Source organism: Myotis yumanensis, unplaced genomic scaffold, assembly GCF_028538775.1.
Source record: "Myotis yumanensis isolate MYYU_CA2020_CCGP unplaced genomic scaffold, mMyoYum1.0.hap1 SCAF_2, whole genome shotgun sequence".
Taxonomy (NCBI): domain Eukaryota; kingdom Metazoa; phylum Chordata; class Mammalia; order Chiroptera; family Vespertilionidae; genus Myotis; species Myotis yumanensis.
The window spans coordinates 162,949,382-162,975,693 of NW_027223753.1; the positions used below are offsets into that span (position 1 = coordinate 162,949,382).

The 26,312-nt window shown below is 41.5% G+C and overlaps 1 protein-coding gene across 9 annotated transcripts in view; it reads right to left on the reverse strand.

Moving 5' to 3' along the window:
• Positions 1 to 23,568, reverse strand: part of LRCH3 (leucine rich repeats and calponin homology domain containing 3) — a 106,024-nt gene extending 82,456 nt beyond the window's left edge. For all 9 annotated transcript variants that reach the window (XR_011470310.1, XM_070406423.1, XM_070406420.1 and 6 more), the window contains exon 1: positions 23,299 to 23,568. Coding sequence is in view for 8 of the 9 variants with exons in the window: in XM_070406423.1 (XP_070262524.1) it covers positions 23,299 to 23,560 (262 nt within the window). In the remaining variant the exon portion in view is untranslated. The remainder of the gene's footprint in view (positions 1 to 23,298) is intronic.
• Between the last annotated feature and the right edge of the window lie 2,744 nt (positions 23,569 to 26,312).

Sequence of the window (26,312 nt, forward strand, 5' to 3'; positions counted from 1 at the left end):
TTCAAGAAATCTCTAGATCCCTTAGACAGTGGTTCTCAACCTTCTGGCCCTTTAAATACAGTTCCTCATGTTGTGACCCAACCATAAAATTATTTTCGTTGCTACTTCATAACTGTAATGTTGCTACTGTTATGAATCGTAATGTAAATATCTGATATGCAGGATGGTCTTAGGCGACCCCTGTGAAAGGGTCATTCGACTGCCAGAGGGGTTGCGACCAACAGGTTGAGAACTGCTGCCTTAGAAGAAGAAGATAATGGGTATAAGGGTTTATTGCAAATACGTCATGGACTGAAAAAAAAATTCAAAAATTTAACCTCATGTTAATTTTAAGTGTTCTGCATTAGCGCATGAAAATTCAGACTACCATAAATACAGTGTCATTGCTGAAATACGAAAAAAATTAGGCACATTTCAAGAGAATGTGCCATTGAGCCTTTTTGACTACTGAGTAAAGCAAATACTTTAACAAGATCTATTCTAGTCTCTATAGTTCACAACCGCTAAAGTCATAAACAATGTAAACTAGAAAGACCCAGGGATTCAATGATGGGGATATTGATAAATGAGTTCTGAAGCAGTGTTGGAAATAGGCAATTAGGGAAATATCCATTAATGTCTTATTTTGTTTATAATATTAGAATTCGTACTGAATAATGGCCACTTGATATCTTGGAAAATCAGTTAGAAAATAAAAAGCATAGATTATGCTTAAAAGTAATATTTTTACATGATTTAATGATATCCTCTTATGTTTCTCTATAGCACCTTGAAAGTTAGAACTTTAAGAACATTTTGAGCAAATTTATTACAATCTCATCACAACTTTAATGGCAGCATATCTGGGCTACTTCACTGTGGCCTTTGCTAGGATTAGAAAACCTGGTTACGATACTGTAAAGAATTTCTTGCCCCTGGTCTGGCTCACTGGATAAAGCATCGGTCTGTGGATCTAAGGGTCCTGGGTTCAATTTCGGTCAAGGGCACATACCTCGGTTGTGGGCTCCTCCCTGGCCCAGGCCTTGGTGAGGGCTCCTGCAGGAGGCAATCAATCAATGTGTTTCTCTCACATCGATATTTCTCTGTGCCTTTCCCTCTGTCTTTCCCTTTCTCTAAAAATCAATAGAAAAACATCCTCGAGTGAGGATTAAAAAAAAAAGAATTTCTTTGCAATGAAGTTTAATTTGTTAATAGGTTAAAATTAAGATCACCAGATTATATGAATGCACTCTAAAATCTTAACATAGTAATAACACGCTATTGGAAAAATAAATTGTTAGAAGCAACTTGTTTTCCCATTTTAAAATACCTGTGAATATTAATATGATTTTTATGTAACTCTGAAAAGTAAAGGTTTCTATATATTCCCTTTGCATTAAAAAACTAATGCATATATTTTGTCTATAAAGACTGACCAAGTGTCTAGAGACTCTAGACACTTAAGAAATTTGTTTTTAGCTGTATGTCTGCTTTAAGAAAAGGCTTTTTGTTGTTGCTGTTATTTTTTTCTTAGCATAAGCCAGACTATTTCCAACCTACACAGTCTATGTCCTTTGCTCTGTTTATAGTACACTTTCATTTGAAATACTGATACCAGTAACTTGTAATTAGCACAGGTGAGAATTCCTGTACTAAATAAAGGGAAAAATTCCTAATAAATTGCTAATATTTTTAGGTGCTTGGGTTTATTTCTAATAAAATGTTTAAACCCACCTTCAGCCTCAAATTTACACTTAATTTCACAGAAATTTCTTATTGAGCATGTTATAGTGTCAAGAAATACCATAAAACAGATAATGTGTGTGAGAGTAGGTGGATGCTGCACGGACATGTTCCCACAAACAAGCTGGAATTACAACTAAAATATGGAAAGGCTTCCTGAATAATCAACAGAAAACTCACAGGAGAGAATCCTGATACCCAAGGACCGAAGGTGGAGACAGCACAGAGAATGGCAGGGGGACAGAGGCGTGAAAGGGCTGACCAGGTCCCCACAGACAGGAACTGAAGTCCTGTCTTGGAGAGATATTTCAGCTGTTGGGGGGGAGGGGAGGTGCCACTGAGAACTCTGGGATCTAATCCCCAAGCTGGGCTCCCCAGCAGAGAGCACCAAATCTGAGGTGGGTACCCACATAACATCTAGTTGTGAAAAGCATCAGGGTGCTGACTACCAGGGAGTGGCAGCTGAACATTCGGGCACCATCCTGAAGGGCCAACGCATAAAAATTCCCTGTGGAGCCCCCCCCCTTATGCTCTGGCAGAAGGAGGGTGAAGTGAACTGGAGCTGTGAGAGCAGAACCCAGGACTGGGGACTAGGGCAGTGGTCGACAAACTCATTAGTCAACAGAGCCAAATATCAACAGTACAACGATTGAAATTTCTTTTGAGAGCCAAATTTTTTAAACTTAAACTATATAGATAGGTACATTGTTATTAACTTAATTAAGGTACTCCTAAGGCTTAGGAAGAGCCACACTCAAGGGGCCAAAGAGCCGTAGTTTGGCGACCACTGGACTACTCGTATGTCAAATCTTAAAGTGAACCAGTGAGACACGTGATGCTGGGCTGATGTTGTGGCGTTCACTGTGACGTTCGCTGCGCCAACTAGTGGTGGGGTATTTGAAGCTGGCTCGTAACCCAAATTTTGGCTCGCAACTCAAAGCAAAAAATCTGCTGAGAGACGGCTAGTATCTCGAAAAACTCGTTAGTCGGGACACTCGTAAGTCAAGGCCCCACTGTACTGTCATGAGTTTAATTTGTGTCAGTTCTTGACATAAATGGAATCTTTCCTAATGAACTCTTTTTTTCTGACTTATTATGTAATTTGAACATACATTTACTTTTTAAAAAAGGAGTTGGCCTAAATTTGTTGTAACTGCATGAAATAAGCATGTTTTAAAACTTAACATTCTTGTAAATCAATCTCTCTCTCTCTCTCTCTCTCTTTCTCCAATGTATGCAGAATTTAAATCATAGTCAAATGTATTACCATTACCCAATTTATAACTTTACTCAGTTTTCCAGAAATTATTTCTTCAAAATGTAACTGTGAAATCAAACTAAGAATCTGATAAAAAAGAAAAGTTATTTTATTCAACAAAAGGATTAAGACAAAGTGATACCCAAACAACCTTTTTTCTGCAATTAAGTCATTCTATGAAACCAATGAATCCAGGAGTCCTAATGTAGTTTAGACTAAATTACATTGGTAATTTTGTATATTCTAGCTCACTAATGATACCCAAAGTTTCCCAAGTTCTTACTGGATAATGATTTGGTCTTATTGTTCATATTTAAATGTTCAAATTTTACTTCAAAACCCAAACTTCTATTTTGCAGTTGTGTAAAATTTCTAAACACTGATTTTATGTAAATGCTTTTGTTGATTTCTCCATATCTTAAAACAAGATGTTTCTAGCTACTTTCTAAGGTGTTTTGTTTGTTTTTTATCTCAAGAAGCTCTGCCTGACCACAAATTAGTATTTAACTTTGTGACTATTTATTGACAAAGTCCTAAAATGTAAACAATGTCATCTATTTTCATCACAACTAGATCTGGGTAAATGGATTTTTATTTTTTCATTGCAATACTGGGTGTGAGAATAAACAAATCATCTTTTCTGCCAAAGAACAGTTTAGACAGCCGCCATGTTGGACTGTGTGACTTGGCAGCTGCCATGTTGGCCACATGGGGGTGCCATCTTGAAACAGCAAAGGCCAACCCCTCCCTTTGAATTAGCCAATCGCGAAAGACTATGAGCCTGAGCTCCAATCAAGAGCAAAGGACAGGTCACGTGTGTCAGGGGTTATAAATCGTGAGAGACCACCTGCTCGGTGTGCCCGCGCTTCCAGACCATGTGTGCACACCCTTCTACATAGAAGTAAAGATGTTTGCCTTGCTGCCTGGCTCCCAAGTATGCTTTGTATTCTACCAGGACCCCTGACTTGGCGGTGGGGGAGGGGGGGGCTCACCTTATTTCTCACACTGGGTATTTTCATTTCATTTAAACTATGGTACAGTTGTTCCTTTTTTCTCCTGGTTGAAATAGTACTCATGAACCATTTTTTTCTAGCACATTTTGAAGAAGAGAAGTATTTAATAAAATTTTTAATAACATTTTCATATTGTGATCAAAGCTTTACTTCTCTCCACCCCACACCCATGCAATGGTTCCTAAAAAGTAAAAGGCAGCTTTTCAGTTTAAAACAGTGATGGCAAACCTTTTGAGCTCGGCGTGGCAGCATTTTGAAAAACCCTAACTTAACTCTGGTGCCGCGTCACATATAGAAATTTTTTGATATTTCCAACCATAGTAAAACAAAGATTTATATTTTTGATATTTATTTTATATATTTAAATGCCATTTAACTAAGAAAAATCAACCAAAAAAATGAGTTTGCGTGTCACCTCTGACACGCGTGTCATAGGTTCGCCATCAATGGTTTAAAACAAAGTATGGTGGGGAGAATGACATAAAATTTCTATACAACAGCAAATAACATTACTAGGACTTCCAAATGGAAAGTTGTAACCATGAATATTTTAAAACTAGAGGCCCGGTGCACAAAAATTTGTGTACTCGGTGGGGAAGAGGGGATCCCTCAGCCCGGCCTGTGCCCTCTCACAGTCTGGGACCCCTCGGGAGATAACGACCTGCTGGCTTAGGCCTGCTCCTGGGTGGCAGAGGGCACGCCCAATCCCTAGGTGCAGCCCCTGGTCAGGCTCAGAGCAGGGCCGACTGGGGAGCTGGGGCACCGCCCCCTGTCATACACAGAGCAGGGCGGATTGGGAGGTTGCAATGCCACCCTCAGTCACGCTCAGGGTAGGGCCGATTGGGGGGTTGGGGCAACGCCCCGTCACACTCAAGGCAGGGTCGATGGGGAGGTTGCGGCGCCACCCCGTCACGCACAGAGCAGGGCCCATCAGGGGGTTGGGGCGCTTCCCCCTGTCACACACAGAGCAGGGCCCATCAGGGGGTTGGGGCTCCGTACCCTGTCACGCACAGAGCAGGGCCAATCAGGGGGTTGGGCACTGCCCCCTGTCATGCACAGAGCAGGGCCCATCAGGGGGTTGGGGAGCTCCCCCCTGTCATGCACAGAGCAGGGCCGATCAGGGGGTTGAGGAGCTCCCCCCTGTCACTCACAGAGTAGGGCTGATAGGGGAGTTAGGGCACCGCCCCCTGTCACACACAGAGCAGGGCGGATCAGGGGGTTGGGGCGCCGCCCTCTATCACCCACAGAGCAGGGCCGATCAGGGGGTTGGGGCGCCACCACTGTCACACTCAGGGCAGGGCCGATGGGGAGGTTATGGCTCTACCCTGTCACACACAGAGCAGGGCCTGTGGGGGGCGGGGGGAGTTGGGGCACCGCACTCTGTCACACACAGAGCAGGGCCGATCAGGGGGTTGGGATGCCGCACCCTGTCACACACAGAGTCGCAGGGCGATCAGGGGGTTTGGGCGCTGCCCCGTCACGGTGATCCGGTGCCAGGAGGCCTCGCGGCTCCGCTGATCCCGGTGCTGGGAGGCATATTACCCTTTTACTATATAGGATAGAGGCCTGGGGGCCGGCTGGTTTGCCCTGAAGGGTGTCCTGGATCAGGGTGGGGGTCACCACTGGGGTGCCTGGCCAGCCTGGATGAGGGGATGATGGCTGTTTGCAGCTGGTCATCCTTCAGGGTGGGGGTCCCCACTGGGGTGCCTGGCCAGTCTGGGTGAGGGGCTGAGGGCTGCCTTCAGGCTGGCGATTGACTGAAGCTCCCAACTGCTCCTTTTTTTCTTTTTTTCTTTTTTATTCTGGGCCAGCTTTAGCTCTGGCTCTAGCTCTGAGGCCTCAGCTGATGAAAGCTGGTATCTGGTTTGTTTGCGTTCTATAATCGAAACAATGTATAACTCCAGCTCTGAGATCCCGGCGGCTGAAAGCTGGTTTCTGGGGTTTTGTTTAGCTTCTATATTTGTTACAAAGTTTCAAACTGCCAACTCAGAGGCCGGCAAGGCAGGCGGGGAACGTTGGAGTCCTCCTTCACTGAAGCAAGCAAGCCTCATGTTCGCTTCCAGCTGCCTGGCTGCCGGCCGCCATCTTGGCTGATGGTTAATTTGCATATACTCACTGATTAGGCAATGAAAAGGGTAGCGGTTGTACGCTAATTACCATGTTTCTCTTTTATTAGTGTAGATATTCACCCTTCAAAATTAGACCTTTAGAATTTAGGTAAATTCCTTAGTTTGTCAATTATCAAAATTAACTGATGTTCTAAATTTGATGAAGTCTTACTACTAAAATTAATAAACCTATGCTGGTCTTGTTGATCTGACCTCAAGAATGATTAGTTCCTATTGTTACTAAACAATGTCTCCAAAAGCAAAACAAGCAATTAAAGCAGTAATAATAAGGCTTCCAAAACCAAGTATTAGAAACAAATATACCAATGAGAAGTAAGGGCCTGCTTACGGTATAACAATTTTGTGTAGAAAGACCCTATCTTCATAATGGAAGTGGGGTGGGGGGGGATAATAACACAAGAAGGTTGAGTTCTGGACACAGGCTAGGATTTCTGCATAGGCTGGGATCCCTACTATACCTATTAGGATGACATACTAAGGCTATTTTATTTTTTTTACCTTATTAGCATGACTTTGGCAGGGGCCCAGCTAAACCAAGGCACAGGCTAAAAGCCTTGCTAATATCGTATTTAACTTCTAGCCATATACATATACACGATATGCCCAGATCATAAGCCTACTATATCCTAGGAACAAAGTAACTGGTGTTATAGCCTACTTTTTTTGCTTTACCACACTCCCAAAAGGGTCCTTTCTCTTTTTTAATAGACTAATGTTGGGAGTGCTCAATTTGGTCAGCTTATGTGACATGGGGTATTCAGAAACCTCTCTCTCTCTGAAGTCAATAAAATATTTTTTTTTTTAAAGAAAATAAAGGACTACTGAGGGTATACTATATGAAACACTATTGTAAAAGCTGGAGATACAGATAGAAAAGGTTGTTACTCTACTGAAGCTTATATTATAAAGGAGTGAACAATCAATAAATAGGGACATGCTATGAAGGAAATAAAGAATATTGAAGAAAAGTGGTTCAAGGTACCTAGAGAGAATTTATCATGAACCTCTCCAAAGAGGTGATTTTGAGGGGGAGGGGTTAACATTTATTGATCACTAAAAATTACTAATTATTCCTAAGTGCTTTATATGTAATAACTCATATTTGAGCTAAAAATCTAAAGAATGAGAGACATACAATCACACAAAGACTTGAAGAAAGGGCATTCTATGAATAGAAGATATCAAATACAAAAGCTATGAAGAAAAAGGGCATTCTATGAATAGAATATAATATAAAAGAGATAATTGATAGGACAAGGTCTATTTTCAAGTTTGATGTGTTTAATGAAGAGAAAGAAGAAAAGTGTAAGTGTAATAAGATTTAATGAGCTAGGTCCAAGAATGAATCCAGTGAAGGCTTAAGAAGTAGGCAGAGGTTACACATAGGCTTTTTTTTTTACAATCTACACTAATAAAAGAGAAACATGGTAATTAGCGTACGACCGCTACCCTTTTCATTGGCTAATCAGTGAGTATATGCAAATTAACTGTCAGCCAAGATGGCGGCAGACAGCCAGGCACTGAAGCAAGCATGAGGCTTGCTTGCTGCGGACTCCAACCTTCCCCGCCTCACTTTCCGGCCTCTCAGCTGCAACTCTAAGCAACTATATACTATGTTGCAAATAAGAAGCTAAACAAAACTCCAGAAACCAGCCGGACTGAAAGCCAGGTGGACCGAAACATTGTATCCATGTTTTCAGCAGCGAGGCCTCAGAGCTAAAGCTGGCCCAGAATAAAAAAAAAAAAAAAAAGAAAAGAAAACAAGGAGCGGTTGGAAGCTTCAGTCACTCGCCAGCCGGAAAACAGCCCTCAGCCCCTCACCCAGACTGGCCAGGCACCCCAATGGGGACCCCCACCCTGATCCAGGACACCCTTCAGGGCAAAACCAGCCAGCCCCTACCCGTGCACCAGGACTCTATTCTATATAGTAAAAGGGTAATATGCCTCACGGCACCAGGATCAGCGTGACAGGGGGCAGCGCCCAAACCCCGTGATTGCCCTGCGGCTCTGTGTTTGACAGGGGAAGGCGCCCCAACCCCCTGATCAGCCCTGCTCTGTGCCTGATAGGAGGGAGCTCCCCAACCCCCCTTCCCCACAGGCCCTGCTCTGTGCCTGATAGGGGGGAGCTCCCCAATCCCCTGGTTGCCCTGTGGCTCTGTGTTTGACAGGGTGCAGCACACCAACCCCCTGATCAGCCCTGCTCTGTGTGTGACAGGGTGCGGCGCCCCAAACCCCCTCCCCTCCCGCATGGACCCTGCTCTGTGTGTGACAGGGTAGAGCCATAACCTCTCCATCGGCCCTGCCCCGAGTGTGACAGTGGTGGCGCCCCAACCCGCTGATCCGCCCTGCTCTGTGGGTGATAGAGGGTGGCACCCCAACCCCCCTCCACGGGCCTTGCTCTGTGTGTGACAGGGTAGAGCCATAACCTCCCTGTTGGCCCTGCCCTGAGTGTGACAGGGTGCAGTGCCCCAACCCCCTGATCCGCCCTGCTGTGTGTGTGACAGGGAGCGGTGCCCCAACTCCCCTATCGGCCCTACTCTGTGACGGGGGGAGCTCCTCAACCCCCTGATCGGCCCTGCTCTGTGCATGACAGGGGGGAGCTCCCCAACCCCGATTGACCCTGCTGTGTGTGTGACAGGGGGCAGCGCCCCAACCCCCTGATCGGCCCTACTCTGAGCGTGAGTGAGGATGGCATCGCAACCTCCTGATCCGCCCTGTTCTGTGCACGACGGGGCGGCGCCCCAACTCCCCAATCGGCCCTGCTCTGAGCCTGACCAGGGGCTGCACTTAGGGATTGGGCCTGCCCTCTGCCACCCGGGAGCAGGCCTAAGCCAGCAGGTCGTTATCTCCCGAGGGTTCCCAGACTGTGAGAGGGCACAGGCCGGGCTGGGGGACCTCCCTCCCCCGGCCCCCCGAGTGCACAAATTTTCGTGCACCGGGCCTCTAGTATACAAAATAAATCTATTACCAGATTGTAGATACAAAATAATTAGCCATTTGTATGCAATAAACATTAATATTTCAAGAAAAAAGATTTTAAATATAATAATATTACCAAAACTGTACTAACATAGTATAATATCACAAAAGTTGCAGGAAATATTAAAAATCTGCAAGTAACAGGATTACTTCTATTATATTCTAAAATATATTTTCCCTCTGGCTCTATTTTTGGTCATCAGTTTATATTGTTCATCATATTCCACAAATGAGTGAGATTATGTGATATGTATCTTTTTCCAACTGGCTTATTCGCTTAGCACAGTGGTTGGCAAACCGTGGCTCGTGAGCCACATGCGGCTCTTTGGCCCCTTGAGTGTGGCTCTTCCACAAAATACCACGTGCGGGCACGCACGTACAGTGCGATTGAAACTTCTTGGCCCATGTGCAGAAGTCAGTTTTCGGCCTGGGCGAGTCTATTTTGAAGAAGTGGTTCAGAAGTGGGGGGTGTCCGTCGGTCGGTCAATGGGAGACGCGGCGCAGGCGGGCCGAGGGATACGCAGTGCGGGGGAGTTAAATTATAAGGAATTTAATTTTATCAATAAATAATATCATTATTAAGTATGATATCAAGTTTTATTCAATGTACCTATAGTTTAAGACTTAAAACTTTAAGTAAAGTTTATTAAGTTAATTTTAGGGAACGTTGTGGAGTGAAAGAAGATGTAGTGTCGAGGATTGAGAAAGGTATGTTGAGATGGTTTGGACATAGAGAGGATGAACGAAAGGAGATAGACGAAACTAGTATACAAGACGAGTGTGGATGGGAGAGTTGGAAGGGGTCGACCTCAGTGAATGTACCTCAATCAGATTGAGGACGTTTTTAGCAAAGGCCAGCTTAGGAGTACCCTAGTTAAGTTACTAACAATGTACCTACCTATATAGTTTAAGTTGAAAAATTTGGCTCTCAAAAGAAATTTCAATCGTACTGTTGACATTTGACTCTGTTGACTAATGAGTTTGCCGACCACTGGCTTAGCATAATGCTCTCTAAGTCAATCCATGCTGTTGCAAATGGTATGAGTTCCTTTTTTTTTTTTTTTTTTTATAGCAGTGCAGTATTCCATTGTGTAGATGTACCCGTTTTTTAATCCACTCATCTGCTGATGGGCACTTGAGCTATTTGCAAATTTTAGCTATTGTAAATTGTGCTGCTATGAATATAGGGGTGCATATATATCTTTTCTGATTTCTTGGGATATATTCCTAGAAGTGGGATTACTGGGTCAAATGAAGTTCTATTTTTTAATTTTCTGAAGAAATTCCATACAGTTTTCTATACAGTGGCTGCACCAGTCTGCATTCCCACCAACAGTACACGAGGGTTCCTTTTTCTCCACATCCTTGCCAGCAGTTGTCATTTGTTGATTTGTTGATGATAGCTATTCTGACAGGTGTGAGATAGTACTTCATTGTCGTTTTGATTTGCATCTCTCGGATGATTAGTGACTTTGAGCATTTTTCATATGTCTCTTGGCCTTCTGTACATCCTCTTTTGAAAAGTGTCTACTTAGGTCCTTTGCCCATTTTTTGATTGGATTGTTTACCTTCCTTTTGTTAAGTTGTATGAGTTCCCAGTAAATTTTGGAGATTAAACCCTTATCGGAGATAACATTGGCAATATGTTCTCTCACGCAGTGGGCTTTCTTGTTTTGTTGAAGGTTTCTTTTGCTGTGCAGAAGCTTTTTATTTTAATGTAGTCCCATTTGTTTATTTTCTTCTTAGTTTCCATTGTCCTAGGAGCTATATCAGTAAAGATATTGCTATGACATATGTCTGTTATTTTGCTGCCTATGGAGTCTTCTAAGATTTTTATGGTTTCCCATTGTATGTTTAAGTCTTTTATCCATTTTAAGTTTATTTTTGTGTATGGATGTTAGTTGGTGGTCTAGTTTTATTTTTTTTGCATGTACCTGTCTAATTTTCCCAACACCATTTATTGAAGAGACACATAGGCTTTTTGACCCTGGTAAGGCATTTGAATTTTATACAAAAGGCAGTCAACAGCCTGGCCAGTGTGGCTAAGTGGTTGAGCATCGACCTGTGAACCAGAAGGTCATGGTTTGATTCCCAGTCAGAGCACATGCCAGGTTTGCAGGCTCGATCCCCAGTGTGGGGTGTGTAGGAGGCAGCTGATAAGTGATTCTCTGTCATCGCTGATGTTTCTCCCTCCCCACCCCCTCTCTGAAGTAAATAAAAATATGTATTTTTTAAAAAGGCCAGTGGATAGTGCCATGAAATTGTTAGTTTGATTTTAAAGGGAAGTGACATGATCCAATTGACATTTTAAAAATACTACCATTTTTGGCTGCTGTATGAATGCTTTCAAATGGTAAGAGTAGAAGTAAAATTAGTTATGAGGCTTCTGCAGTAGCTCATGGCAACAGATCATGGGGCTCAGGCTAGAGTTCAGCAGGAGACGCAGAGAGAAATGAACAGATTTAAGATATGTTGAAGCAGAAGATTTGCTAATAGACTCAAGAGGATGAGAGAAATAGAATAAAAGATGACTCCCACATTTGAGGCCTGAGCTACTTGCCTTGGATACACGGATGGTGGAATAATGGCATTAATTACTCAACACTAACTGAGATGTGGTCCACCTCAACAAATAAATGATAGTGTCATTTACTACAAGAACAGGTTTTTGATGTTAGTTTCTTCTTTCTACCTCTTTTTAGGGGGAAGGGAGTAGGAGAAACAAATCAAGAATCTTTTCTGCTCGTCCAGCAGGCATGACTCAGTGGTTGAGTGTCGATCTATGAACCAGGAGGTCACGGTTCGATTCCCGGTCAGGGCACATGCCCAGATTTGGGGCTTGATACCCAGTGGGGGGCGTGCAAGAGGCAGCAGATCAATGATTCTCTCTCATCATTGATGTTTCTATCTCTCCCACTCCCTTTCTCTCTGAAATCAATGAAAATCTATGTTTTTTTAAAAAGAATTCTTTCTGCTCAAGGTACATTTAAGATGTCTATTTAGACATCTAGTGAAAATATCAAGTAGACAACTAAAATATATGTCTGGACCTCAGGAACAAGGTCATGACTAAAATTGTTTGTTAAATGAATACACCACAGAATCAAAGTTGATTCTAGTTGAAGCCATTTTGGGGGAGGGGCACAGTTTAACTCATACCCATGCCAAAGCACAACCTCTGAGGAGATTCCTCCAAATCTCTAGGCCTTCTAAATTTTAAGATCTCAATGAGGAAAGATAAGACTGATTTAGGTCAAACAACTAAATACTAAAGAATCAAGGCTAAAACATCCAAATCTTCTTACTCCTAAAGTAATATGGTTCCTACCCCAAGCAATCACATCAAATCCATGGAAGCAGCTCAGCCTTTACAAACTATTCTAACCTCCACTTCACATACACACTGGCTTGTTTTATACATGCTATACAAGGAATCCCTTATTTATAGCACTGCTTCAAGAAATGTCTTCAGTCTTTGTCTTCTAATACCCTTTCCTTCTGAAAAGGTTATAGGCTCTCTATCCTTGAACTCCACATCTCAGACTGTCTCCCATTTCCCATATTGCCTCGAAGTAATGCTTTCAAATACTTAATATTGAATTCCCTTTCTGCTACTTGAAGATCACTAAGAGGCTAACCACTGTCTGAATCAATTGTCTCAAAGGAGGAGTGTGAACCTGTTATCCAGGGGATACACAAAATGATCCACTGGAGCATGGAAGAAAAACATTAAAATTTGTATTTCTACTTATGTTTAATTTCTCCAATTTAATATTTATGTATAATTTAAAATACATATAATTTTAGTATATTAGTACATGCATATAATGTAAATAAACATACATTTGTTGTCAACACTTTTTACTATAGGATTCATTGGCTAAAATGTTAATAGAATCCCTGGAATTGGGATTTGGGATACTGCAGACACTTAAAGGAACAGGAGGTAGGCAACCCTGTTCATCTTTCTTTTCTCCAAATTAATGCAGATTGCAGATATTAAAAAGAAACTAAGGGTACTCTCAGAATTTAAAAAAAAGAAAAAAAAATCCTGAGATAATCCTAGAAAAGAGTCTTTAGTGACACCATTTTTAAAACAAACAAACCTATCTTTCAAGTGTTAATTCTATACCAAAGTGTCCAATTTTGCAAAATAAAGTATGTGTTTTACATTTTAAATTGAAATAAAATCTTTGGCTTGCCTAATCAAGAACTTTAGGATGTGAAAAATTATTGTCTTCCTAAATGAATTTTAGAGTAAAGTAGCAAAAATCTAAGAAAGAATTTCTCCACTGGAGGTTCGTAGGCCATCTGCCCTAGAATCACCAGACTTCTTGTTAAAAAAGGAAGTTTATGCACCTGGCCCCAGATCTCCCCAATTAGACTCTCTAGGGTCTGGAATCAGGAATATACATTTTTTTTTAAAAAGTGCCACAGGTGAGAGATCGAAGATGGCGGCATAGGTAAACACCGGAGATTGCCGCCGTAAACAACCACTTCAAAAATACAACTAAAAGTCGGAACAGACATCAACCAGAACCACAGGAAGGCTGGCTGAGGAGAGACTCTTCAACTAGAAGCAAAAACAACAGCATTCCGACGCTCAGAGGAGGTGTAGTGTGGAAAATTTAAAGGTACGGTGGTGCGGTGGTGAGGTGGTGCGCGCGCAAAGCGGGCTGGCGGCTGAGGGCGCGGTTGTCGTTTTCAATCAGGAGGGAGTCTCAGACTCTGGGCTACAGATCCGGGCGAGTCTCTAGGGACCCAGACTCAAACGGGAGAAGCGGGACTGTCTGGCTACGGCCCCTCCGAGGTTTGCAGCGGTTGCTGGGACAGAGAGGCAGAACCCCTGGGGACGGACTGAGAGCGGCCATAGCGGCTCCCTCCCCCCGCCCTGTTGATCCCACCCGCCCAAGCCCTGCGCACAGCCATTTGCCGATCGCCTCAGGCAAAGGCTGGATTAGGGCCTCCCCAGAAGACAGACGTTTTCCGCACAGCTGATTCCTACAGCCAGTCGGCCTGGTGGTCAAATCCCTCTAGTGTTAACTACAACAATTAAGGCTTCGCTAGAACAAGACTGCGCACAGAGACCACAAGGGGGTGCACCAAGAAAGCATAAAAGATGCGGAGACAAAAAAACATGACAGAAATGGAGGATATGGAGCTAAGAATCGCAATTTTGAGGGCTTGCCATAAATTTGTGCAGAGCCTCACGAAAACTAATGAGACCCTCGATGCTACGATAAAGAAATTAGAAAGTAAGCATACACGGACTGAAATAAAGAATATTATACCCAATAGCAGACCAGAGGAGCTCAAGAATCAAACCAAAGATTCGACAAAAAACACCCAATTGGAAAAGCAAAATGAAAAAAGAATCTGAAAGTGTGAAGATAGTGTAAGGAGCCTCTGGGACAGCTTTAAGCGGTCTAATATCAGAATTATTGGAGTGCCAGAAGATGAGAGACAGCAAGATATTGAAAACCTATTTCAAGAAATAATGGCAGAAAACTTCCCCCACCTGGAGAAAGAAATGGACTTACAGGTTCAAGAAGCGCAGAGAACCTCAAACAAAAGGAATCCAAAGAGGACCACACCAAGACACATCATCATTAAAATGCCAAGAGCAAAAGACAAAGAGAAAATCTTAAAAGCAGCAAGAGAAAGAGGCTCAATTACCTACAAGGGAATACCCATACGACTGTCAGCTGATTTCTCAACAGAAACTTTGCAGGCCAGAAGGGAATGGCAAGAAATATTCAAAGTGCTGAATACCAAGAACCTACAACCAAGATTACTTTATCCAGCAAAGCTATCATTCAGAATTGAAGGTCAGATAAAGAGCTTCACAGATAAGGAAAAGCTAAAGGAGTTCACCACCGCCAAACCAGTACTATATGAAATGCTGAAAGGTATCCTTTAAGAAGAGGAAGAAGAAGAAAAAGGTAAAGATACAAATTATGAACAACAAATATGCATCTATCAACAAATGAATCTAAGAATCAAGTGAATAAATAACCTGATGTACAGAATGAACTGGTGATTATAATAGAATCAGGGACATAGAAAGGGAATGGACTAACTATTCTTGGGGGGAAAAGGGGTGTGGGAGATGCGGGAAGTGACTGGACAAAAATCATGCACCTATGGATGAACACAGTGGGTGGGGAGTGAGGGTGGAGGGTGGGGTGGGAGCTGGAAGGAGGGGAGTTATGGGGGGAAAAAAGAGGAACAAATGTAATAATCTGAACAATAAAGATTTAAAAAAAAAAAAAAAGTGCCACAGGTGATTTTATGCATACTAAAATTTGAAAATTAAGCTTCATTTGTCACTTGGTAACAGATGACCAGAAACCACAATGTTATTAAATTAGAAAAAGCATCACATAGTTATCAGGCTAAGATTTTCTTCAGACAACTGAGACTTGCATAATTATCCATTATAAATATTCAATATACATGGAAAGCCAACTTCACTGTGAGTTTAAAATTTATTTTCTTTTATTAACAAATCAAGGTCTTATTTTGAAAAATTTCAAAGACCTAAAAATTCTCATTGCCACTGGTTACATTTTTGGGGACTGACTCTTAGTACATATAAATCCTCTCATCCTCTATAACACCAATTAAAGAGGGTCTAAAAGCCTGACTTTTTGATTATCAAAAGGAAGCCTGTTCACTGGTATTATCCTTGAGTATGTTCTGACTGAATTCTACCATGATTGAAGCCCTCAGGGTCCCCATTAAACCCACTCACACAAAAGTCAGTTGTCACTATTTCCAAAGCTAAGAAAGTGAATAGACACTTCATCATTTTCTGTTTTCCCCTTCTCATTCAATCATCTATCCAATGTACATAACATACATTCAATAAATCCTCAGAGGGCATTGTACTAGCTGTTGTACAATAAAAAGAGAGCAAGAGAGAAACCTCTTTAGTAGGAAGAATCCAAAAATGACCTCCCAATATTTTCTACCCTAATCCTTGGGACTGCGAATACAAAATATATTTTGATTATGTTCCTTATGAGGCAGAAGAGATTTTGCAGATATAATTAAGAGTACTAATCTGCCCTGTCCCATTTGGCTCAGTTGGTTGAGTGTTATCCCATGCACCAAGAGGTCACTAGATTCCCAGTCAGGGCACACGCCTGGGTTGTGGGCTCCATCCCCAGTAGGGGGCGTGCTGGAAGCAACCAATTAATGTGTCTCTCTCACATCTATATTTATTTCAGAGAAGAAGGGAGAGGGAGAGGGAGAGAGAGAGAAAGAGAAACATCAATGATGAGAGAGAATCATTGATCGGCCGCCTCCTGCACCCCCACTACTGGGGACAGAGCCCGCAATCTGGGCATATGCCCCGACCGGGAATCGAACCGGTGACCTCTTGGTTCCTAAGTTGACACTCAACCGCTGAGCCACACCCGGCTGGGCTACTGTGCATACCTTTTAAATAAATATCTTTTACACTTTTAGAAATTTATCCTAAGGAAATAATTAGACAAGTCTGCAAAGACATACATACTAGGCTATTCTGAGCAATATCATTTGTAATAGTGAAAGTTAAAAATCCCAATGTGGCCGAAGCCGGTTTGGCTCAGTGGATAGAGCGTCGGCCTGCGGACTGAAAGGTCCCGGGTTCTATTGCGGTCAAGGGCATGTACCTGGGTTGCGGACACATCCCCAGTAGGAGATGTGCAGGAGGCAGCTGATCGATGTTTCTCTCTCATCGATGTTTCTAACTCTCTATCTCTCTCCCTTCCTCTCTGTAAAAAATCAATAAAATATATATTTTTTTAAAAATCCCAATGTGCATCAACAGGATAAATTAAATGACAGTTATTTATTCAGTGAACTACTACTGAAAATTATGCTGATCTCTATTTTCTGATATTGTCTTTCATGTAATAAAAAGATTAGATGATAAAAGCCTCTGTATGATCTTATTTTATAATTTAAAAAAGTGAGGATGTGTATATTAAAGAAAATTTTTGCAAGATTTCAAACCAGTGTTTACTACCAGTTATCTCTGGTATCTGGAATTATGAATGATCTTTAGTGTCTTCTTTATAACTTTCTAAACTATACCGAGCATGTACAACTCTTAGTATCAGAAGAGATGTCTTTTAAAGTCTACTAAATCGAACCAGTCTGATTAATAAAATTAGTTTTGTTGTTTTCTACTCTTTCCTCATTTCTAAGGCTCTTAAAAGACTCTTCCTGATTTGAACACATAACACTCAGTGGATGGTAAATGTGTCAAATATACACTTAATGCTTCTATTAATAAAGATGACATGCTTAAGTGGCAGTCACTGCTAATAAGATTTTATTTCTAAAAGAAAAAATTATATATCACCCCTGACCCTAAGATGCTAGCAAGGATCTTGTAATTATGATTGAGCCCCATTTGTTGCCACCTCCTCCCTTTGCCTCTCCCTTCTCAACCATTATTTAACAATGTTTTCAGCTACTGTCATCATGGTGGCTCACTGTATTCATGAATACAGAAAAAACAATTCCAAAAGAAGTATGATTTTATAAAGTAGTAATACAGATGAAATTTCAATTCTATTCAAGACAGTATGCCCCAACATCACTGTCCAACATAACTTTCTGCGATGATACAAGAGTTTTATTGTCTATGCTGTTCAATATGACACACGTAGCTATTAAGCACTTGAAATGTGGCTAGTGCTACTGAAGAACCAAATTGTTGAATTTTAATTTATTTTAATAACCACCTATCGCTAGTAGCTACTGTATTGGACAGTACTGTTCTACAAAAATTCAGTATATCTACTGTATTTGTTACAAAAATATACATAAATAGGATTCCAAGAAAAATATGATTTCCTCTTAATACTTGACACTCCAGTCAGTACATATTTCCAAGGCTAATGAACCCATAATTTTGTGGGTTATGAATTGCTTCCTTAAAAAATTAAATGGCCTTTTAGCAATCCTCCTTTTTTTTTACCTAGAAAATAAGTATCCATTTGTTGAAAGTCTCAATTCTCATGGCTTCAACAGGACTGCATTACCTAGTCTCACCACTACATTTCAATTTTTCTTTCTTTGTGTGCAACCTTAGTCTTCCCATTCTGCTTTCAACTCTAGGCTTTCCCCCAAAGCTAAGTCCTTGTTTTCTTGTTTTCTGTCTTCCATTCAAAGAGATTTCTTACAGCTTCAATTAAGACCCTTACATTTGCCTGCCTTCTGTGAAACAGCACCACCTCACTATATCTTTTTTTTATTGCTTTTTGTTTCTTGTGTGTGCTAATGCTTTACAAACTTTTAGATCAAATATTTATAAAGTTTGACTGAGTTCAGCAAGACCTTAAAGAAATTCACTTCATTCCCACCTCCGCACATTAGTTACAATAACTTCAGTTATTGTTGACAATAATAGGGACATTCCATTTGTTGTAAGGATCACTATATAATCTTAAAGATATTTAACCTCTTTGAGACTACTTCTCATGTATAAAATAATTTAGATTACTATGATTCCTTTGGTTTTTAGGATTCTCAGAATTCTAGTACAGGCCTAGTTATGAAACAGGCTAATTCCTCTTTTTGCCTTTTTAAATAAATGAATATTCCATGGTTGTCAGTGGCCAGCTTTTCCACTCTCTACATTCTTTCTCCAAGTATCTCATAAACTATTATGACTTTCTCAAATTTATGCTGGAGCCCTAACTTTAAAACTCCAAATTTAAATTTTTATTTGTTGTACATGATTAACTAGATGTACTACCACCAGCCCTTTAAAGGTATCATGCAAAACAAATAAATTATATGTATGTGTACCAAACTTCTTTGTCAGAATGGCTTGTGATAAAAAAAACAAGTTTTAGGATCAGATGTACCTAAATTTGAATCCCAGCTCTGCCATTTATTAGCTGAGAATAATAACCTTGATCAGATTAATCTTGTCTCCATTTTTTATGTGTAAAATAGGGTTAAAACAGTACTTATAACTCATATGGTTGTTATATGTGCATGTTTTACCTTAGTATAATACCTGGAACATGCTAATAGCTCACTAAATGTTAGCTACTGTTATTATCAGTAGCATTACCATGTTTCCTAGTCCTCCAGGTTCTAAACAGCTCAGTAATCTTTGACAGATTCTTTTTTTTAAAAAAAAAATCAATTTAATCAGCATTTGTATATTTTTCTTTCCTTTTTTAAAAAATATTTTTTTATTGGTTTCAGAGAGGAAGGGAAAGGGAGAGAGATAGAAACATCAATGCTGAGAGAGAATCACTGATGAGCTGCTTCCTGCATGCCCCACACTGGGGATTGAGCCCACAACCCAGGTATATGGCCTAACCGGGAATCGAACCATGACCTCCTGGCCCATAGGTCCATGCTCAGCCACTGAGCCACGCTGGCCGGGCCTATTTTCTGACATGGTCTGGTTTTCATTCCCACATAGATTAAGATTATCATCACAGACATCTAATCAGATTCCTAGATTTTATGTTTAAAGGGTAGAACCTCTTCTTATTTTTATTTCCCCTATATTACCTACCATAATGCCTAATACATAAAAGTTTCACTATTATTAGATAACTCATGTAATCTTTACATTTATTTATTTATTTCTCCACTGATCCCTTAAATCTTTGAGCACAGGAAATTTCTTGATCCTTCTCTGTACTTCTACACCTGACAAAATCCCTTAGTCTATGTTTGCTGAATAAATGAATGTTGACTCGCCTCACTCCAAACCTATCATCAATCTAGCTATTGCATGTGTGAAAGATAGGTCTTATATTCTCTGATCCAAAGATTAATACAGATCCAAAGATACAAACACTATCATCAGAACCATCTTTTGGCTCTGCTTTCCACTTATTGGCAAGTTCCAGGATCACATTCTATTCTCACAGCATCCACAGGCTTTAAAGCATGGCTCTTTCTCAACAGTTTAAATAAAAAATTCTGAATTAACACTCATGCTGACTGGAAAAGATGCCTTTCTTTCAATAATCACTGTGAACAGAGGGATGGACAACACTGATTGGCTAGGCCTGAGCCAAGTGCACACCCTTGTGTCAGGGTGGGATCTATGTAACTGAGAGGGGTGGTTCCCTAGGAAAATTGGAGTACAGTATTGTTATCAGAGGAAAGGGGAATGCATGACAGTCTGGCAAAATTAACTGATGTGCCCTATACTCTAAGACTTTTTGCATGTCCACCAGTGCCTGAAAAGGCTATCTTTCTCACTTCTGCCTACCCAAATCTAAGCTACATCATTTCTGGCCCCAAAAGTCTTCTGTGATTTTCCTCGTTTACTTAATCATGTCACTCATTCCAAGTAAAGATCTCCCTTTTTCTAAAGCTCTTCCTTTTTAAATAAACAGGAGGGGTAAACCTCCAGAAAAGGTTCCATGATGAATTCTAATCATGTCTAATTATAAATGGTATGGGTCATATGTGCTGTTTCTTAGGATAAAAACTCTTGAAGGACAGCAGCTCTACCAGATACATTCTATATATAGGGTGTCCCAAAATTCACGCAAGATTTGAATTTTGCATGAGCATTAACAACAACAACAACAAAAAATAAAAGCCTAATTTTACTTGGTTTATTGAATCAGATTCTAATATCTGTTGCCCTTTGATTTCAATCCCTTCAATTTGATAAGCATTACCAAGTACCAATTATGGCCCAGGAGCAGGGACAATGAAGACCAATGAAGTCCACGGCTTTGCGTATGTGCCAGCAAAGCGGTGGAGGCCATTTACCCGATGTGCTATTCCATACATAACTTTACACTATACACTTTATGAATCAATGAAAAATTTAGTTTTTAATTATAAACCTGTGTTTTCTATCAAAATTACTTCTTGCATGAATTTTTGGACACCCTATATTATCAAAGAACTATGTGGCAGTATTAAAATAATTTTCTTGGCTTTAAATTTCCTATAGGATCTAAACAAAACACTTTAGCTAATAGGTTGGGTCTGACTTCATGTAAGTAGCTGTTTTAACAGGTAGACTATGGTTCTGGAGTTATCTCAAACTAGGCTCAAATCCTAGCTAATATCACTTTTCCTGGCCTTTAGCTACAGATCTTTGAGCAAATTATCTTCTCTCTCCAAATCTTGGTTTCATTACCTGTAAAAACTGGAATGGTAATACCTGTCTGTACATAAGGAGGCTATGTAATAAAGAGGAAAGAATTAGATGGACCCAGGCTGAAATTCTACCACTAATACTAGTTATATGACTTTCTCTGAGTGATTCCTCATCTGTAAATGCTGAGTAATTGCTCGAATGCAATAATATTTAATCCACTGGTTGTTAAGCATTTAACAAGGCAATGTATTTTAAAACACCTAACACACTGAATAGCACTGAAAACGCAATAAATGTTTATCCACATCAAACTATCTGATTAAAAAGAATAATTCAGTGTTTTTGTACAAGGTCTACCAAAGCTTTCTTATACTTACTAAGTGGTATTTCTACCATATTAAAATGAATTTAGCCTAATAGGTTAGAAAATACCCTGCAGTATTTTTTCCCTCCTTTTTATCTTTTTTCCCTTTTTTAGACTTTTTGACCAGATAAATCTCAACCATCAAAAATTGTGGTTTATATATAAACTATTAAAATAATAAACATGGATAATGATAAATTAAAATTTCAGAGCACAAAGAAAAATTCACTAGGATTATTTATTGATCTTGATAAATACCTTGGGTTTTCTTTGTTAGTTAAAATGTTTTCTAAAGGCAAAAACACTTTGGTCTTACAATTATTTAAAAGCAAGTAAGGTAATGAACTAAACTCCTGTAATCAACTTGTTCTTTAGCTTCAGGCTTAATGTAATAATATGAAATGACTCACACCAATATGAAATCACTATGCTAACCATCTCCTGAACAGAATCAGATGGGATACAAATGATAATTTTAGATGTTATCAATCAGAACACATGCAAAAGGCAAGTGGCTGTTCATATTAACCTTAGCAATAGTTTAACTTTCATGTCATTCACTAAAAAATACAAACTATATTCAGTATAACTGTTTCCAGAAAGAGATTAGATAAGTAGGCATTTAATTTCTTCTATTTTACACTAGAGCAAAAGTTTCTTTGGAAAGAAGTTTCCTGAAGTAGTTTAACATTCTGTTTATTTTTCTAACATGAGTGAATCATATGCAATACTTATCAGTCTTTAATGAGTGCACAAACATAGGAAGGTGTTAAATTGGAGATTTTAAAATAAATATAAATAAATTAAGGTAAATAAAATGGAATAAACATGACACATTCTTTGGTCGCAAAACACTATATGAAAATAAAATATTTAACTACACCATACTATACAAACTGGGTGATTTTTTTTCTCCTTTGTATTTGTGCAAAATATGAATAGACTGTTTTTAATCAACCCCCTGAGGAAGTTACACTTTAAACACAAAAGAAGAATAATGTGGTGAACACCTCAGTCTCCAGACACTGTTCTCTCCAACTATGAAAACCTAAATCCTTATTATCTTTCCTGTGTTCAAAAATATGTACAAAGCAAAATAATGCTTGTTTTTATAAAAGCATTAAATACAGACATGGTAGGCAACCTATGTATCTTTTCAAAGTAGTTTTCTTCTTTCAACGTTTCCGGGGGCGGGCATGAGGACAGTGGGGCAGAAGGAATGGGAGTGTGAAGGTGGCTCTAGTTATTCTTACAAGTACATTTGGTCACTCAACTAGATAAAGTACAGTTGCAGCGTCCGGGTTCACACGAAAAACAACTCCAAGAAACGCCAGCGCTGAGATGGGCGATTCCGGATAACGCACCCACTGTGTCGGGTTAAGCGCGCTACGAGCCCCAATCTGGCAGGTCGGTTTCCCAGTGGACTCCCCGGTCCGCTCGGCCTGCACAAACCGGGCGGGGCTATCTGGGCAGCGGCCGACTGTAACTTTCTAGGAGAGTAAACCACCGCCCGCCAGTCCCCTGCGGTCTTCCCCGGGGATGCCGCTGTCCGCCTCGCCCCGAGCTCGGGGGCTGGCCCGCAGACCGGGAACCGGGTGGGCGGGGGCAGGCGCCTGCCCCCCGTTACCCGGGTCCCGAGTCCCGAGGCTGTGACTACCCTCCAGCCCTCCCACCGGCCGGGGCGGCTCCCGCCGCGCCCAGGGCCTCCCGTCGGCAGGAATGCCTCCGGCCCCGCTCACCCGCCCGGGTGGTGTCCGTCAGGTCGTGGTTGGCCGCTCCCCGGGGAAACTCCCTCAGTTTCCGGCCGCTCAGGATCAGCACCCCGGTTATCGCCGCCTCCTCCAGCGCTCGATCAAGGGAACGGCTCCACGAGCCCGGGCCAGGACCGGGACCTGTCCCGGCGCTTGGGCCGCAGTTAACACCAGAGAGGTTGCCTCCCGACGCTACGGGGCCAGAATGCTCTGCAGCTGTGGACACAGCGACCAAGCCCGCAGCCGCCATTTCCCGGCCGACAGCTATCCAACCCGCCGGGTCCGCGCATGCGCGGCCGCTGGTGGGTGGGCGGGGAAAGGGACTTCCAGACCCCGGACCTTTCTCTTGACGGACAGGGCTGCGGAGCCCTCCACGCATTCAGGCGCTTGCCTCCGCCCCCGAGGTTTTAAAGGGAAAAGAAAACACAAATCTGCAGCAGCCGCCAGTAGCATTTTTAAAATGCCTCTACAAAAATATCTTTAGGACAACGCTCCTCACAAAAACTTCTCTCTGCCTTCTTTTCTCAGTATTGGAGGATTGAATTAAGCATTAAATTAAGGCTTCTTAACACTGTTGCTGCCAGAAACTTGGGCAGTGAGAGAAGGGGACGGGCATGAGCAAAGTAGGGGCACTCAAGACTCCCATTACTCATGCCCCCACTTTCCTCATGCCCGCCCCCGAAAACGTTGCGATTTAAAAAATTTTCCAACTTGTCATTCTGTAAACCAGATGATACAAATGGAAACTTGTGGATTTATTAACTATTATTGCGTGAGGCATAATAAGGGCTAAACTGGCTCCAAAAACTCCATAGGTCTCATTGAAAGGGTTACATAAGTATTTTAGGCCTTCCCTCGCTTTTATAAAACAGTTAACAAATATAAAACAAGCATCTTAAATAGTACTCGTCTTTTAGGCAAGAAGAACTTTAGGCATTAAAGTCTAAAATTTTTTAATTAAATCTTTATTGTTCAGATTATTACAGTTGTTAATCTTTTTTCCCCCCATAGCTTCCCTCCACCCGGTTCCCACGCCGCCCTCTGCCCTCACCCCCGCCCACTGTCCTCATCCATAGGTGTACAATTTTTGTTCAGTCTCTTCCCGAACTCCCTAACCCCTTTCCCCCCAAGAATTGTCAGTCCACTCCCTTTCTATGCTCTTGATTCTATTATATTCACCAGTTTATTCTGTTCATCAGATTATTTATTCACTTGATTTTTAGATTCACTTGTTGATAGATGTGTATTTGTTGTTCATAATTTGTATCTTTACCTTTTTCTTCTTCTTCCTCTTCTTAAAGGATACCTTTCAGCATTTCATATAATACTGGTTTGGTGGTGATGAACTCCTTTAGCTTTTTCTTATCTGCAAAGCTCTTTATCTGACCTTCACTTCTGAATGATAGCTTTGCTGGATAAAGTAATCTTGGTTGTAGGTTCTTGGCATTCATCACTTTGAGTATTTCTTGCCACTCCCTTCTAGCCTGCATAGTTTCTGTTGAGAAATCAGCTGACAATCCTATGGGTACTCCCTTGTAGGTAACTAACTGTCTTCTCTTGCTGCTTTTAAGACTCTCTTTGTCTTTTGCTCTTGGCGTTTTAATTATGATGTGTCTTGGTGTGGTTCTCTTTGGATTCCTTTTGTTTTGGGTTCTCTGCACTTCCTGGACTTGTAAGTCTATTTCTTTCACCAGGAAGGGGAAGTTTTCTGTCATTATTTCTTCAAATAGGTTTTCAATATCTTGCTCTCTCTCTTCTTCTGGTACCCTTATAATTCGGATGTTGGTACACTTGAAGTTGTCCCAGAGGCTCCTTACACTATCTTCGTATTTTTGGATTCTTTTTGCTTTTTGCTTTTCCAGTTGGGTGTTTTTACTCTTCGTACTTCAAATCTTTGACTTGATTCTTGGGATCCTCTAGTCTGCTGTTGGTAGTCCATATAATATTCTTTCTTTCAGTGTATGCTTAATTTCTAGTTGGTCCTTTTTCATATCCTTGAGGGTCTCACTAGACTTATTGAGCATCTTACTAAATTTACCGGCAGTTTCTAGAAAATTCTTGAAAAACCTTATAACCATGGTTTTGAACTCTATATCCAGTAGTTTGCTTTCCTTCATTTCTGTCATTTGTGTCCTGTTTCTTTGTCTCCGCATTTTTTATGCTTTCCTGTGTTGGTAGAGTGGCTTTGTGTGCTAGGTGTCTTATAGGGCCCAGTGGCTCAGCCTCCCCAATTACCTGAGGTGGACACTCTTGGTGCACCCCTTTGTGGGCCGTGTGCACAGTCTTGTTGTAGTTAAGCCATGATTGTAGTTGGTATCACTGGGAGGAATTAACCTTCAGGCCAATTGGCTATGAGAATCAGCTGTGTCTGTGGTGGGAGAACTTCTGTGCTGGAGACACCCTTATGGGGCAAGACTTGACTCAGTGGGGCTTTGGTGCTCACTGAGTCTGCCCCCTGAGTGTGTCCCTTATGGATCTGAGGAGTTGTAATCTGGATGGTCCCACTCTGACCACTGGGTACACTGGCACTTGGATCTCTAAGGAGGTGCTAATTTAGGCTCTGCCTGAGGACACCTAGCAGGAGCTACGGAGAGATCTGCAGGTTCCTCTTCCTTGTTTGGGATTTGGAGGTGCCCAGATGAGGCCCAGCTGTGAAGCAATGCAAGCTGCTGTGGGGCCTTGGGCTTTCTCTTGGATGTTCTGGGTCTCTCTGACCCAGCTGCAGCTTGTTAATTTTAGATTGCAAAGGGCCAGGCCATTCATATGCAAAAACCTCTGGGCACTGCTTGGGTGGGGTGGGGTCTCAGGGAATCAACAGGGCAGAGCTAACAGCTATGGCTGATCCTCAGTCCTGCCCTAAGAGGTCCCGGGTCTCAGTGTCCTGAGGTAATCGCTGCAAGCACCTCTGAGAGAAAGCTGCCCTCGAGTTCTGCCTGCTGCCAGACAGTCCAGTTTCTCCCCGTATGAGTCTGGGTCCCCAGAGACTCACCCGGAACTGGAGT